At 41.0% G+C, this 15,033-nt stretch overlaps 1 protein-coding gene and 1 long non-coding RNA gene across 4 annotated transcripts in view; one reads left to right on the forward strand and one right to left on the reverse strand.

Moving 5' to 3' along the window:
• LOC141946830 (uncharacterized) overlaps nt 1-10,383 on the reverse strand; it is a 38,802-nt gene extending 28,419 nt beyond the window's left edge. Inside the window, exon 1 of the long non-coding RNA XR_012629944.1 lies at nt 10,216-10,383. This is a non-coding gene — a long non-coding RNA (uncharacterized LOC141946830). The remainder of the gene's footprint in view (nt 1-10,215) is intronic.
• A 424-nt stretch (nt 10,384-10,807) lies between these two features.
• PKN2 (protein kinase N2) overlaps nt 10,808-15,033 on the forward strand; it is a 58,083-nt gene continuing 53,857 nt past the window's right edge. For all 3 annotated transcript variants that reach the window (XR_012629858.1, XM_074876442.1, XM_074876443.1), the window contains exon 1: nt 10,808-11,162. Coding sequence is in view for 2 of the 3 variants with exons in the window: in XM_074876442.1 (XP_074732543.1) it covers nt 11,115-11,162 (48 nt within the window). In the remaining variant the exon portion in view is untranslated. The remainder of the gene's footprint in view (nt 11,163-15,033) is intronic.

Genomic DNA, 15,033 nt, shown 5'->3' on the forward strand with positions numbered 1-15,033 from the left:
GGAATAAAATGCAACTCTTCTGGTGTCATAGAGCAGTTTCTTAATATAAAAGGAGTATTCAGATATGGACTGAGAAGAAGTGACAATTAATCTACCAGGAAATTAAAGGTGTATAAATTATTTATAACAGATTAGCCAAAACTGAAAAATGAATGACAAAAGTCAAGGACAGGGAGTCAGCAAGTCCAGTGCATCTGTTACATTCTCAGGAACAGCCGTCTTGGTTTTTTAACCTAATACTTAAAATTTGTTTTAAAACTATTTTAGTTCTTTTATTTTTTCTTGCTTTTAGTTTTTAAATATTTTTGGGTTTCTGCAGGACTTCAGCTGCTGCCTGCACAGTTTTGGACTCCACTCAGAAAAACAACAGCATGCAACCACCCTGAAATTGATTCATTGTTCTATGATCTTGCATTCTTAAGCGCCTGAGTTCCCCTTAAAGCCAGCTGCATAAGGCATCGCAGCAGCGGGCAGAGAGAAATATGCAAGCCTCCTCAAGATCTCCCTTCTTTTTTGTCAGTGTGTCTTTTTCAAGGTGTGCAAAGGAAGCAGGCGGATTAAACCTTTCCTTGAACTTTTTCCTTTTGAATTTTCTCCCTGTTTTCATGACTGGGAAACACAGGGGTTTTCACCTTGATTGGCATAAGAATTCTAATTGCTTACAAAGTATATGGACATTAACAAATCATTCAATTAGTTCATTATTATTACAAAAAATACAGTATTAGTGCCAGTTAAGGTGTGAATGAAACAATCTGCAATAGAAATTTATCTCATGCTAGAATGCAAGATGCATCTCATCATGCTGTACTCAATACATGATTCACTGTGTATTTTAACTCTTGCCAAAGAATCAGAGACTTCATCTTTATTGTATTAATTATTTACGCAATCCAGCTTCTCCATTTTCCCTCTCAGCCCCAAGGAGAACTCGAACCAAAGGTATTAAGACACTAAGACCAAGTTCTCAAAAGCAGTTCTGCCACTTGGGCACGCAAGGCTTGCTTCCAGTTAAGTAAACAGCAAAAATGCTCTGAAATAACTGGAAGGAAATCAAGGTTTGTACTTTGTCACATGTCGAGTTCCCTTGGCAGAGGACTTCCCATGGAAAAGAATAATTCAGTCTTAAATTCTTGAAAGGAATAATCATTACTAAAGAATAATAATCACGAAAGAAAAAATAGCAGTTTTAGCAGTTTGCCACTAGATGGAGCAATTTAATATTAAAACCTCTTTATATAGAAAACCCTCTTGAAGTTTCAGATCTTTAACTAATGCACCTTCTCCATTACCAAATTTACATTTTTTTTTTCCTTTTTATGCTAAGGACACTTATAAATACTGTGTCCTTGCAGATTATGCAAGTAAGAAGGAAGTTGCATATGAATAAACACAAATGTTTCTATACTTTACCTGTATTACAGCAAAGACTGGAAACAGTGTGGGGTAAACTGAAATTCTAAAGCACCTCAGTTAAAATACTGATTTCATTTATCCACCAATCTACACCACAAAATCTTCAGAAACATTAAGCATTAAGAAATACTAAGCAGTTTATCAGAGTATTATGTTCTCTATTCACCAGACACCAGAACTTTTTGTCAGCAAAGATGATTCCAAACTAGAAGGTTTAAGCCTATGCTCAACCTTAGCCTAACTATTATATATTTAGAATTTTTCTATATTTTAATATAAAACCTGAGAATTAAGAAGATTTTGTACTGGCACATGAGAAAAGACTTAACCTCATTAGCCTGAGTCCCAATTTACACCAGTTGTACCTAAGCCTTTTGTCAGTGTAAGAGCAAAAGTTGCACCTATGACTACCTAAATTTGAAATATTAATTTCAAGCAAGAATTTACAGTTGTTGCTATCCAAAATACTTCCTGGTAACATCCATCTATACCTTGTACAGGTGAAGCATATGTTTAAAAAACAAACAACAGTGTTGTTGCTAGACGCAGCTCTGAGGCACCAAAGGAAGTAAATCCTCAGTGATTACATGGGTCTTAAAATCCTTCTTAAATACTGGATTTGCTGGGAAAAGAGGAAGCAATAGAGTTAAGGACAGCCCACGAATGGCAACCCCCAACTGACCTCAGCTTCACCTTTTTCTTTTAAAATTACTTCTGTTGTATTATACTTATGAAATATTCCTATTTTTGAAGTATGATTTGATAATCTGAACATTATGAAAACAAGTTACTGTCTACTGTATCTAAAGGCTGCATGCCTCATAATACAGTATACAACTTTATTACCCTGCCTATTATTGCACTTTTCTAATGTTAAATCAACTTCTACCTGCATAGCAGGTGTAAATAACAACTGGATTTACTGTTGTGTTTAGGTCCATGGTGAAAAGACATGCTTTTAATGTCTAAATGTGGTGCTTTCTTCTAATATTTGATACTATTAGCTATCATGATTAATAAAAAAACCCAAACACTGGGCTGCTTATGCAACTCTTAAGGTAATTATGCACTTCTGTCCTACAGAATTCAGCCACGGTTCCAAAGATACTGAGGACATATCAGTGATATGTCCCCATCATCATTATGACCACATTCAGCTCAGGTCCAATTAAGCTAAACTCTCCTACCGCAATCAAATAGTCTTTAAGGACACTGCAGTTCAAGACTGCCCTACTAGATAGATCTCAGGATGGAGAGAAAGAATATAGGACAGGAGGAGGGTAAACCTTATTATTTTATTTTTAGATTATTACACTTCATTTTCACGCTTTGCTCCATCACTGCACCTCTTCCAGTAAGGGGTGTGGGGGTGGAGTGTGTGTAGGGAACAGACAGAAGAAAGCAAAGAACTAGAGGAAAAGAATGAGAGCACACTGAATAAGGCATTCCACTACTTAAGAGTCATTGCTAACACTTGTGTAAAAGCTGACTTCATTAAACCTAACATGTCAACATTGTAGCAACCAAAGAGGTAAAGGAATTTAAAGAAAACCCAGGTGATCACCTTTCAAATATCTACCCAGTACACTTCAGCCTTCTCTTCCATTAACTCCACCTCAGTGTTTGCCTCTGGCTGAACGCTCCTTGACAGCATAGATACAGAAAACAGATCAAGTCTCCAAAACATTTTTCCACAAGTTCTTCAGTAACTTCTAGCCTCATTTTTCTTACAAAGAAGAAACAAGTTCACTAACTGCAAACTACCTGCCAGGCAGCAAACCATCTTGAAAGTGTTTTATATTTCTACTAGAATATTTCATTACATGATGATAATAAATGGTTCAAATCTGAGGCCATACTGACAATGTAGGATTTCAGTGAATGCATTTCAAGATACTTTGAAGCTACTTAATTGGTTCAGCTTAGTCCTTTAGACATCCAGTGTTTGCTCTATAACATAAAAACAGGCTAACTAGAAAATGCATTACACTTTGAAAAAAATCACTGGCATCTATGGATTTAAACAAATTAAGAGAAGCACAAGAATTTAATTGTTGTTGCCTTTCAGATACTCAATCATTTCACTTTTCAGTCAGAAGAGGCACTACACAATTAACTTAGCCACTAGTCTCCAGTATAGAAATCTCATTTAAGCCTTTCTACATTGTGTCTTTTCAGGCAACATGAGAACATCAACAGATTTATTCACACAAAAGAAAATGCCTTTGAAGATCCTAAAGATACCTGAAAGTTTCAGTTAGAGCTAATTAAAAAGGTATCCCAAACAGAATGTGTGTGATTAACTTCCCTGCTCACCCCTATCATGACCATCCCACTCCAAAGGGGGGGTGGGGGGAATAGAAAATAAAAAGAAAGGAAAAAAGAAGAAAAAAAAAAAAGAAGGGGGGGGGGGAAGAGAGATACTATTCTTCCTTCCTCACTTGTAGTTTAACAATAGTTTACTAAGTGGAATACACTGTAACAAGCCATCTCTGAACCACAAGGTTCAAAAGCAGCAGAACACGAATCAAAGCAATGTGAAGCTGCACTGAATTACCCGAGAGCAAGTTTGTTTGCCATACCATGAGAACAGAAGAATTGGGGCTGGGGGAAGACAGGGAGCGAAGAGAAGAAAGAGCGAAGGGGAAGCAGCAACAACTTGGTATCAGCACTAACATTTTTTGGAGGTGTCTGTCTCTTGATATTGTTTGATGCAACTGTCATTTTCTCTGAAAGTTAAGCTCTCTTCTCTCCTGAGGATGTCAGTCCCAGCAGAGCAAGAGGAATGCAATTAGAGCTAGCTATAAACCTGCCTGGTAACTCTCTTGTTTTAAGTGTTCATTAGATGAAGATAGATCTGCCCTTTTAATTCAGCGACATTGCATACTAAGTACAAGTTAATAACTACTTAGGACTTCAATCCCTGACAGAGTTACATATGCAGGCTACTGTCTCTGAGAGGAGATAAAGACATGGAGAGAAAAAACAGCCATCAAGTTAATCATGACCAAAAATCATTACCATCTAAGACTGAGTGTCTGATGAAGTCTGTTTCAGAATCATTTGGTGTAGTTTATAATGTCCACAAACATTAGAGCTAAAGAAAACTTTGATGTATGGACACTGCATCACCAGATAGGGCACTGCAGCTGTACATATTTTCAGGCAAAGGACTCAGTTCCTGTTTCTGTCAGTCTTTACTGTAGATTTCAAAACAGCAAATTAAAATTGGTTGAGGACAACAAAAAGTTCATGAGTCACACACATCTACTTCCACAACATAGGGTGAGACCAGTCTGTCAGTACCATGATGCAGAGAGGAGAATGGACACTACCTTCTGCCTTTTGCACACCCTGCTCAGGGAGCTGCTAGCAAATCTGCAGTCTAGTATTGCTGGCAGCAACAGACTTTCCAAAGGCAGGTCAAATCCCACCTTAGAAGCATGCAAGAGACATCCCTGCAGCAGCCTTTCAGGCACCAATCTCCTACTTAGCAGGGATTTCTCTGGGGATGCCCATGTCTGACTCATCCTTTGCAATACATTTCCCTTTCCTCCAAATGCAGACGGGACTTCGGCTATGTCATGACTCTCAAATTCTTTGTTTGTTTTATATTGCAAAGCCTTTTTTAGGAATTTGATTTTTCTAGAATCATGGAAAATTACACACCTTAAAGCTGCATGTGAAAATCCTTCAATTATCTCCAGAGCCCCAATTTTCTAATGTCTATTCATAGCAACTTTAGGTCACAGCCATGTACATTTCTTCAGAAAGTCAGTGCTCTTCATAACAGGATAACAGATTTTGAATCACTCTTGAATGCATCTTGCCTTGTTTTTGTAATGAACTAAGGTACTTTAGATCAGCCACCATTTGAATCAGTGTGCTTGCAATTGACAGAAATAAAGCAATGAGACCAGGAAATATCTAAAGGTATAGTTACCTTGCTTTTACTGATCTCTTAACTACATTCTTAGAAAATAAGGCCTCGATATTACCAATGCTGCACCAGGCCCTATTCACTTCAGTGGATTCAATGGAAGCACAAGAGTCCATCTGTGCAGAGTTCATTGCAGAAACAACACCAAGTATGTTAAGCTTGATCCTATAATCAAGTTTAATTAGAATCACTGGGACTTAGCATAGGTGTAAAGATCTATCATGTATATCCACTTGTAGGATCATAGCCTTAATGTAAAGACATAAAGCATTTTGTTATTACTTCAAATAATCCAAGTTGATCTCCTTTAAAGACATGAGGTCTGATCTTACAGCTGGTTCTGCACAGGTAGGGCCCTTCCTCTCCACGGGGTTCCACTGACATTAACTGGCATAAGGCAGATTTTCCCTTGCAAGAGAAGGAGGGAAAAGAATAGGAGGCAGTAACAGGAATGAACCTCCTCCCCCTGGAGCACTCTTTTCTCACTAACTGCAAGTCTTCCCAGGGTCCAGAATTAATAAAACAGATAGTAAGATAAGGTTTGTTGCACTCCACTCCTCATAGCATCTGCCTACTTGGCTGGGTGATATGCCTACATCTTGCCCTGGGTAATAGTACGTAAACACAGAAGACAAATTTTATCTAGAAAGTGTGCAGCAACTGCTAGCAGGGTTATGATTACTTCACAGTAACCCACTCAAAAGTTGTAAGATTAGCTGTGTAATTAAAAGACTAATAAAGGGATAGTTTAAAAATATGCAAAATTTGCAAGTACCACAAGAGCTAAATAAACTTATATAGTCATTTTAGTTTTCTGTTTATGACACGTCATCATCTCGTCCTCCTCACTATCAGTGGTACATCAGCAAGACTCTCAGAGAGCTCTCATGTTCTCTCTCAAGAGCCTTTTCTTACATGGAATTCTCTTCAAGAAATCTAAGTGAAAGGTGGGTAATTAACTTCCAAGAAATACTATGGAAGTGAATTTTCAAGAAAGGAAACAACATTCTCAAGCTAAACACATTAAAATTATCCACACCTTTGATTTTTTTCTTCTCCTGTTCGGCATTTGCTTAACACCAGCAAGTTGCTGGTCTAAGAAAGATTATTATATTAATTTCTTTATCTCAAAGTTTAACCTGATCTAGACACATTGCTTTCTAAATCTATTGCAAGACTTAGTATTGGAAGCTCTTTAAAGCAAAGCTTTCTCCTATTCCCACAATGATTTGAGAAGCAAAACGGGAAGATGAAAAGTACTTCTTCATTAATATACAATTTTTTTCAACATCTCCAAGCTGAAATAAACAAAGAAGGCAAAAACATATACATTCTCCCATCTCATTTTTCCCATGCCTCATAGCTCCAGAATTTCATAAGGTTTTCAGAGGATCCAACCTAGAAAGAGAACTATGGGAATGCAAGAGTAACACTGCTAGGTCTGGAAGTCAGGGAGAACAAATGGTTACATTATTAAAAATCTGTTGTGTTGTTTGGAGTTTTTTAAACTCATGTTGGGACTACATTTCTTTTACCTGATTTTCTTCATTCCCAAGGAAAATAAAGAAAATGCTACCCTAAAGTAGACTTGAACTGTGAATTTTAGCATTCCTACTTTGAGAGAGAGCAAGAGAAGGATTTCCCTTAACAGGTATCAATATTACTTGCAAAATTAAATAATCTTTACCCCGAAAAGGTCACTAATTCCTAGAGCTTGTTCTGTGCCTAAAAAGGTGGTGGACTGGCCTAGTATTGCTCTGCCCCCACTACTCACATACTAACGCAGTGCATGTAGAATGGTATCTAATTTCTTCCCTCCCAAGAGTTTCATTTAGCCCATACCCAAGCACGTCTCTACATTGTTGTCCCTCTAGAATACATTACTAATTTAAACAAGCAAGATTAACCAGAAGCTTAAATAAAAGCTTACTTTTTCCTAGTAGAGTCTTGCCGGTAGTAAGTATAATAATATAATAATTAACACCTATCTGGTGTTCTTCACATGTCTTCAATTCTCTTTCTATATGCATCACCAAGTGAAGACAAGCTCTTCCTTAGATAATACATAGGACTAGTTAGACCTATTCTAAAAAAACACCCTAGATTTTGTTTACAGTATCCTGGATATTTTTCTGAAGAGTTCTGTACTATGCTCAGGGGTTCACAAGGTGTGCTTTGCACCAACTGAAACACTGCAAGTCTCAGCTATTTACTTTTCCAGGTCTTTGGGACAAGACTTGTGTTATTATAACATAAGATGAAGAAAAGAAATAATTAAAGGCATTAGCCAATGGTACTGACATGTCTTTCTTTCAGTTTGCTTTTCTAGCATGTTATTTGAGTGTAGGGAATGAGCTAACAGAATAATGGCTGAAGAAATAGCATTCAGATATTTTAAGGCATGGGCTGAACTCAGGATTCCATATAATGCTAAGTTCTTGGACTTATGTACTTAACTGCCTTCTATTTTGGGACTCACTCGGAATGTTCTCTCTTGCTCAACAATTCACTGTCACAGTACTTAAATGCAGAGCTACAGTTGTCCAGCACTGCCTTGTGTTTTCCAGACTCTGGAGAAGAATAATTAAGTATCAGAGATCTAGGTTAAGCTAATGTTTTTTCAAACCAGCTCCTCTTTTGATTCCTGTACCACTACACTTCTATCAAAGAATCTATGACTTTGTCCTTCCAAGTTGTGTAAATAACACTGGGAACACAAAATATTATAGGTTCTGTCTTGACAGGGTTAACAATATGTTTTAGGCTACACTCAACAGGCAGGCTAGGCTAAGCATGAACTTAAGTCAGCCGCCTGTTTCAGACAGAATCTCAAAGCTTCACTAACTTTGTTGACACCCACTCATATATCTATGAATATTCTTTGGGGAACAATCCGTGTTTCCCTCTGACCACATACTGCAAATCTTGTAAAATATACATGCTAGTACACTGACTCCTTTGCAATGGGAGCAGGCTAGTAGGTGAGCTGCAGTAATGGACCACACACACGATGACAAGTATATGAAGTCACTAAGTCACAGTCATCCAGTCAGTTCTGATTACTTCTATATATCCTTAAATATCTGTTCTCAAAAACAGTTCAAATGAATTTTAAACATAGTTTGGCATCATTCTATCATGCTCAGAATGAGAAATTATTGTCTTTCTTTGCCCCCCCCCACCTTCTTCTGCAATGTGCCCAAAGCTGCACCATGCTCCACAAGTAAAGCCAACTCATGACTTTGGACATGTGACTGCTAAACTAAAACTACTTCATACAACTGACAGCAAAGCTGTGCTAGCACAAATTTTACTGGACAACATGAAACTTTAGCTATGGGAAAAATTGAGCCATGAAGTCTCGTGAAGAATAACCCCCACAGAGCCTTTTTTACAATTGAATCATATGAATGATTTCTGAAATTCTCCTTCTTTATACCTAAGGTATGAGTTATGTATCTTGCGGCTCTTGAAGACATAAAGATGTTTACCTGATGCTCAGACAAGTGACCTACGTGCTCTGCCAAATTAGCATTCTTTGGGTACTTTAAAATTGCACAGTAGGGAAAAAAAAAAAAAAAAAAATCACTCAAGAACCCAAACTGAATTTGAGGAATTTACATTCATCACTGAAGGTGTATGCTTCAAAAATTTTATCCAAGTGCTAAGCCAGTTCCTGATACAATTTAACACAATTTACAGTTTAGCCTCTGATGTTTTATATTCCTTTGATTCCTTTGTGATATGTAAGATGTTTTCCTTGCTGGTTGTTGTCATGTACCAATGCAGCAGCAGACAGTAATTAAAATATTGCATTAAAACTCTGTTAACCCCAGATTTATGAACTTTTGATATTCTTTGTAAAATATGGACTGTTATACAACTGGCAGGTAAAATTTTCCTCCTCTTTACTTTCCCCTTTTCCTCCCAGCCTGTAATTGTCTGGCCACACAGAACAGAAATTAAGCCATTGGCTTCAAGTGGACTAAGTCTATATGTGGATTTGTGTATGTGAAAGATTATGAATCATATCAACAGTTACTTTGCTACAAATCAGTCAGAAAGTCTAATTTCTGTAAAGATGTGCATTGTTACTGTAGAACTATCTTAAAACTTATTTTATGTGAGATTAACTGTCTGCATATGTTCATAAATTTCTTCCGTACTGCATGACAGACAGTACTTGACTTGCCTGGTTTGTTTGGTGCTCAACAGTGGAAGTGTAAGAACACTTAAAATGTTACAAATTTGCTAGGAATAGTAGTGGTAACTTAATGTTTACTTCTTCCATTCCCTTTTTCCTCAAAAAAATCCCCAACCCAACCCTCCAAAATTTAACTTGCAGTTCTAGAGCAAACAGACTATTATTGGCCTGTAGCCATACAGAGATGCACTAGCATAAACAGAAGAAATGCTGATGCTTGGATGAAGATGAATCTATTAGAAATGCCTCAGCTTATACGAGTTTGACATGAACTGCACAGATTAAAAAAGTTTTAATTGCTTCCACACAGTGTTTTGCATGAGTTCCAGTTAACCCAATGTAACATCCAATATTAAGGTGGAATGAGAATGCATGTGCGTATAGACTAGCCAACTGAAAGTATGTTTATGGACAGGTGAAAAAAAAACAACCGACACAGGCAGGAAACAGAATAAATGCTAGTGTCACATGCTGCCCAGAGGGAAGAGAAACCGTTTCCTCCCAGACCCTCAAACTGCCTTTGAAGCTCTCAGAAGCTTATTACTCTGCAGACTAACTGAACAGTGCCAACCCCCCCAGAACTCACCAAGCACCCCACGTACAGATGTTTAAGCCCTTTAAACTAATAAGAATGGTATTAACAGCCCCCACTCACCACAACCTCCTGGGCCACTGCTCCAGGTCCCCAGGGCGGCAGGTGGCTGCCCTCTCTCCGGGCGCTTGAGACAAGCATGACCTCTCCTTCCTGAGCTAGCTGCTTTTGCTAAAAAACGGCCAGAAGGTTCTACCTGTTTCCTAGGTCCGGCGGAGCCGAGCCCCAGCAACCCCCAACACCAGGGATGTGCCACACAGCCCCCTCCCCCCGCCACCACAGGAGAAAAGGACAGGGCTCCAGCACTGGAGCTTTACAGAAGGGGGAAGCGCCGCCAAGGGGAGCGAGGCGAGGCGGGAGAGAGGCGGCGAGGGGTCTGAGGGGGCGCGAGGGGTCTGAGGGGGCGCGAGGGGTCTGAGGGGGCGCGAGGGGTCTGAGGGGCGAGGCGCGCGCGCACCCTCCCGCCCAGCCCGCGCTCCGCGCCTCGCGCCGCTGTGCCCGCGGGGGGGCGGGGGCGGGCTGCCGGGCGCCTCAGGGGAGCCCGCGCTTCCTCCCCCACCAGCACACACGCTGTCACGTGCCCCGGGAGCCGCAAAGCAGCGACGCTTTTGCGACAGGGTGACAGCCAAATGGTGCGACATCCCCGGCGGCCGCAGGAGCAGCAGCCGCGGCGGCCGAGCGCTGCCAGGGCCGAGCGCCGCGCCTGGGCGGGGGAGCGCACCGCGGCCCGGCGAGGACCGCACCGCACCGCGCCCCAGCGCCCGGCGCGACCCCCATGAGAGAAGGGGGGGCGGCGGTGCCGGCCCCTCCCGCGTCCCCCTGCCTGCCCGAGCACGGAGCGCTCCCCCCGCCCCCGATGCGCCCTTAGTCCCGGCCCCGGACCCGCCTCCCTCGCTCCCCTCCCCGCCGGCGGCGGCGGCAGCAGCAGCAGCGTCCAGGTGCGGACTTCAAACCCCAGCGCAATGGCGTCCAATGCGGCCGAGAGGGAGATCCTCTTCACCGAGCTCCAGGTAAGCGGCGGCGGCGGCCCTCCGGGCGCCGCCGAGCCCCGCTCCGCTCCTTCGCGGGGAGGATGGAGGAGCCGCCGCCGCGCCCCGCCGCCCCCTGCCCGCCGCTCGGCGCGGGGCGCCCACCCCACCCTGCGGCCGGGCCGGGGAGGCGGCGGAAGCCCGTGCTCACCCCAGGCCTCTTCCCGCTGCTCTCCCCCGGGAGCGGAGGCGCCGCCGCCCGGTCACGGCCCCACCCCACTGCCGGCCGCGACCCGCTTTTGTCTGCTGTCGGCTCCCTCTTTCCCCGCGCCGAGCGGCCGCGTCCCTCCGGCAGGGCCTGCCCCGGGCCGCGCCCCCCGCCCCGGCCGCGGCCCCGCTGGCTGGGGAGCGCCCTCCGCCAGCGCGGAAGCTGCGCCCTCCCGCCGAAGCGGCGGCCGGTAGCTCTCGTCCCCCGCCCTGGGCACGGCGCTCGTCAGGGCCCGGCCGGAGGGGCTCCCAGTAGCCCCCGCCTCCCCCCCCCCCCCCCGCGTCAGGGTCAAGCAAAGAGCTTTTGCCCTCTCCATTGCACCGCGCAGGAGTTGGAGCGGCTTCCTTTACGTAGGCCTTGGACTCAGAGCTTGTGAAGAGGAGAAAATGGTGCGACCAAACGTTATGTGTCATAGGGCAAGGGTTCTTGTCACTGAAAAAAAAAAAAAAAAAATACTACCCCCAACAGTGTAAAAGGGCCTGAAGACTCAAGGGTTGGTTGTTTCTATCCCTGTAGTTTGACCACTTTCCGTTGCCTGTGCAACTGTTACTCTTCTGTGTGTCAGCTGCAGGGTTGGATGCAAGTTCGGGAGCTTCACTTTTGTGCTCTTATCTTTAAACGTCAGCTCAACTTGCTAGCTCTTCCGCTTCCTTGTCCAGAAGAAAGCTTGCTTTTTAAATTATTTTTTTTTAATATACACCACTAAATCTATGCAAGTTGCTATGGTTAACCAGGCAAAGAATGTGTCTCTGAATTTATTAGTTGGACAATTAGCCAAAGCAAGAAGTCCATAAATGGAAAGCATTGAATTTGATGCTCGAATAGAAATTAGAATGGCATGCTTGAAAAAGGAGAAATTTTGTTTCCTAAACACTGTTAAATTCTCCTGTAATTTTAAATGTTAGCGATGTGCTCACTCAAGTAACGAAGGAAAAGAGATGTAGCAGTCTACTTAATATTGCAGCGCATGAGATGGCTGAAGGCTAAGAATCCATGTAAAATTCTGAACTTTAATCAGTGGCTCATAAGTGTCTAGGAAGAATCGCTATGTTAATACAAACTTGATACAATGATATATAAGCTGGTAAACCTGTTTGAAGTGGTGAGCTGTGTGAATAAGTAACTATGGTAGTATTACAGGTAAGCTAAATGGAAGCAAAATTTCTGTAGAAGTACTGAGAGTGGGGTTCAGATTAATTTAAAAAGAAATGAGTGGTGTTTTTGTTTGGGGGGACTCTTTGTTGGGGGTGAGAAGGATTGGTTGCTTTTGGGTTTTTTTCTTGGAAGATGAGACTGACAGTGATGCTAATTTTAAAAAGTTACTAAAAAAGCCCAAAAAACAAACCAGGATGGATTAGATCCTTTAGTTATGCTATCTCTTCCATTAACTTTTGGATCAGTAAATACAGTTCTTCGGGCAAGACAGAAAGGTTACAAACTTAATGTGGAAATCCCAGTAGGGTTTAAGCTTCATAAACAGCTAACTTTTAGGTATTTTTAAGAGGAACTTCCATATTAGGAAAAACTACTGTAATGGTGGTGTTTTGTTTGCAGTGGCGTATATTAACTGTGGAATGTGTAATTTTTCTTTGGAGTTCTTCAAAACAAATTACTCTTCATATACCTGTGCGTAAAAGCTGGTTTAGTGGCATGTTCCCAAAGTAAAGGGAACTACAGTGAAGTGTGAGATACGCCATTTCACTCATGTTTCTTCAGGAGGAAACTTCCTCAATCTAAAGAGCTCTAACTTAAAAAGTGCTTATATGTAAAATGGGCTTTTACTTGCATATTGCAATCTTGCGCAGAAAGATGAGGAAGTTGTAGAATGCATGGCTACAGTAAAGGTTGAAAGCATCGCGTAGTTGGGTGGATCTAGATCTGAACGATGTGTGGTTTAGATGTTTTGCTGATACTCGTGAAAACCTTCTGAAAACAATCTAAACCCAGTGTTAATCCCAAGCTTGATCCTGATATGGAATCTGAAGTGAGTATCGGTCGGTGATCAATATAACACCTTGTTTACTGATATTGTATGTTCTGCACTTGGTTATGATAGCCATTTGTGCTCTGTTGTGCTGTAAGTAGTTAGCTGTTAGGTTTGGATGAAGCTAATAAAAGTGGATCAGTAGTCATGAATCAATTGAAGTCTCCTGATATAAAGATTGGCAAACTTTCACAACTACTAACAGGATGTGAAGTGGGTTCTGAGAAAATATGAAAAACATAAGGGCAAAATAACTAACTGCTAAGAAGAAAGTGGTAAAACATAGATGTGGTATATGTACTTGTTTCAAAGTGTACTGGGTTTAATTAAACAGGCCTCGAATAGGCCTTAGATCACACTTTTCACAGTGACGGTTTCATGTGTTAAAAAAATGACTCCATATTTGATAGAGCAGTTTCTTAAAAACCTCTGCTAGCAAATATCCACTAGACCATCCATCCTGCTTTTTCTGCAAAATGTTTTCTCCATTCTTCTATATCTTACTTTAAACATTTCACAAACAGTTAATAGGATGTGGAAAGTATATATTGCTTCTAAGCAAGTTTTCACATAAATTTGTTTAAAGTGAAAAATGCAACACTTATTCCCCAGTGGTTAGCAAATGCATAGTACAAAATAAACTTGGCAGTAAACAAATCCTCTTTTTAGTTTGTTCTGTTTAGTAGCCTCACCAGCAAAATTACCTGATTACCAGACTTTGAAAGATTACATAAAGCTAGCTTACCTTTTTACCTGATTTTATCTCCAGTACAGGTTCTTTTGTAGATGGGGGAAGGAGCTTGGATAAGAACCAGTATTGCTGATGTTGCCTTCCCTTCCAAAATTCTGCTGTCCTTTTCTGGGTTTGCATCCTTTTAGAACTTTGTCCAGTAGGTAAACTAGCTTCTCTAGTGCTTGCCTCAGTTTAATTGCACAGCCTTTAACTATTTGCTTCCTGGTGGAAGTGGCAACTCTGTTTCCTCATAAAATTAAACTTTAATTTATGATGCTGTAGGCTGTTAAATAAGGCATCCACGAAATAAAAACTTCATAGTTTTATAAGAAAAAAGGTCTTTTTTGTTTTAATCATTATTAAAAAAAATATTTTTTTGTGAGGTACTGTGTATTTCCAAAGATGTGTGCTTTCTTGACAGTGATGATAGATCACAGCATAGTAAGTTGGTATGGCTGGAGTAACAAATTATTACTTAGAGTATTTAAATGAACCTATTGAATATGCAAAGTGATTGCACTTTTGTACTTCTAGGTGTTCCGTATCACTTCTTTTCTAGACAGTGATGTAAATGTTTTAAACTGTAGATTTTTTCCTTGTTAATGTTACAGGTTTTTATTTTAAGAAAACTTTTGGTTCACTCACAAATGTGCTTCCAAAACAATACCTTTTTAATGCCAGAAAAAAATAGTATATTACATGGGTTTATTTGCTAAAATGAAATTGCTTGGTCAAGATAGAGAACTTGGGCTACGCCCTAAAGTAAATAAGCATGTAACAAACCCTCATTTGCTTCAAATGGAAGTGTTAAAGGCTCTGCTTGGAATTAATTTTTTTTAAACTCAGCCATAATAAGTATTTCTAAAATTACAAAACATTGGCAAAAATGTCTTTATTTCTGTATTGGTCAGAATAAAGGGATTTTTTT

The sequence above is a fragment of the Strix uralensis genome, chromosome 8 (assembly GCF_047716275.1).
Source record: "Strix uralensis isolate ZFMK-TIS-50842 chromosome 8, bStrUra1, whole genome shotgun sequence".
Lineage (NCBI taxonomy): Eukaryota > Metazoa > Chordata > Aves > Strigiformes > Strigidae > Strix > Strix uralensis.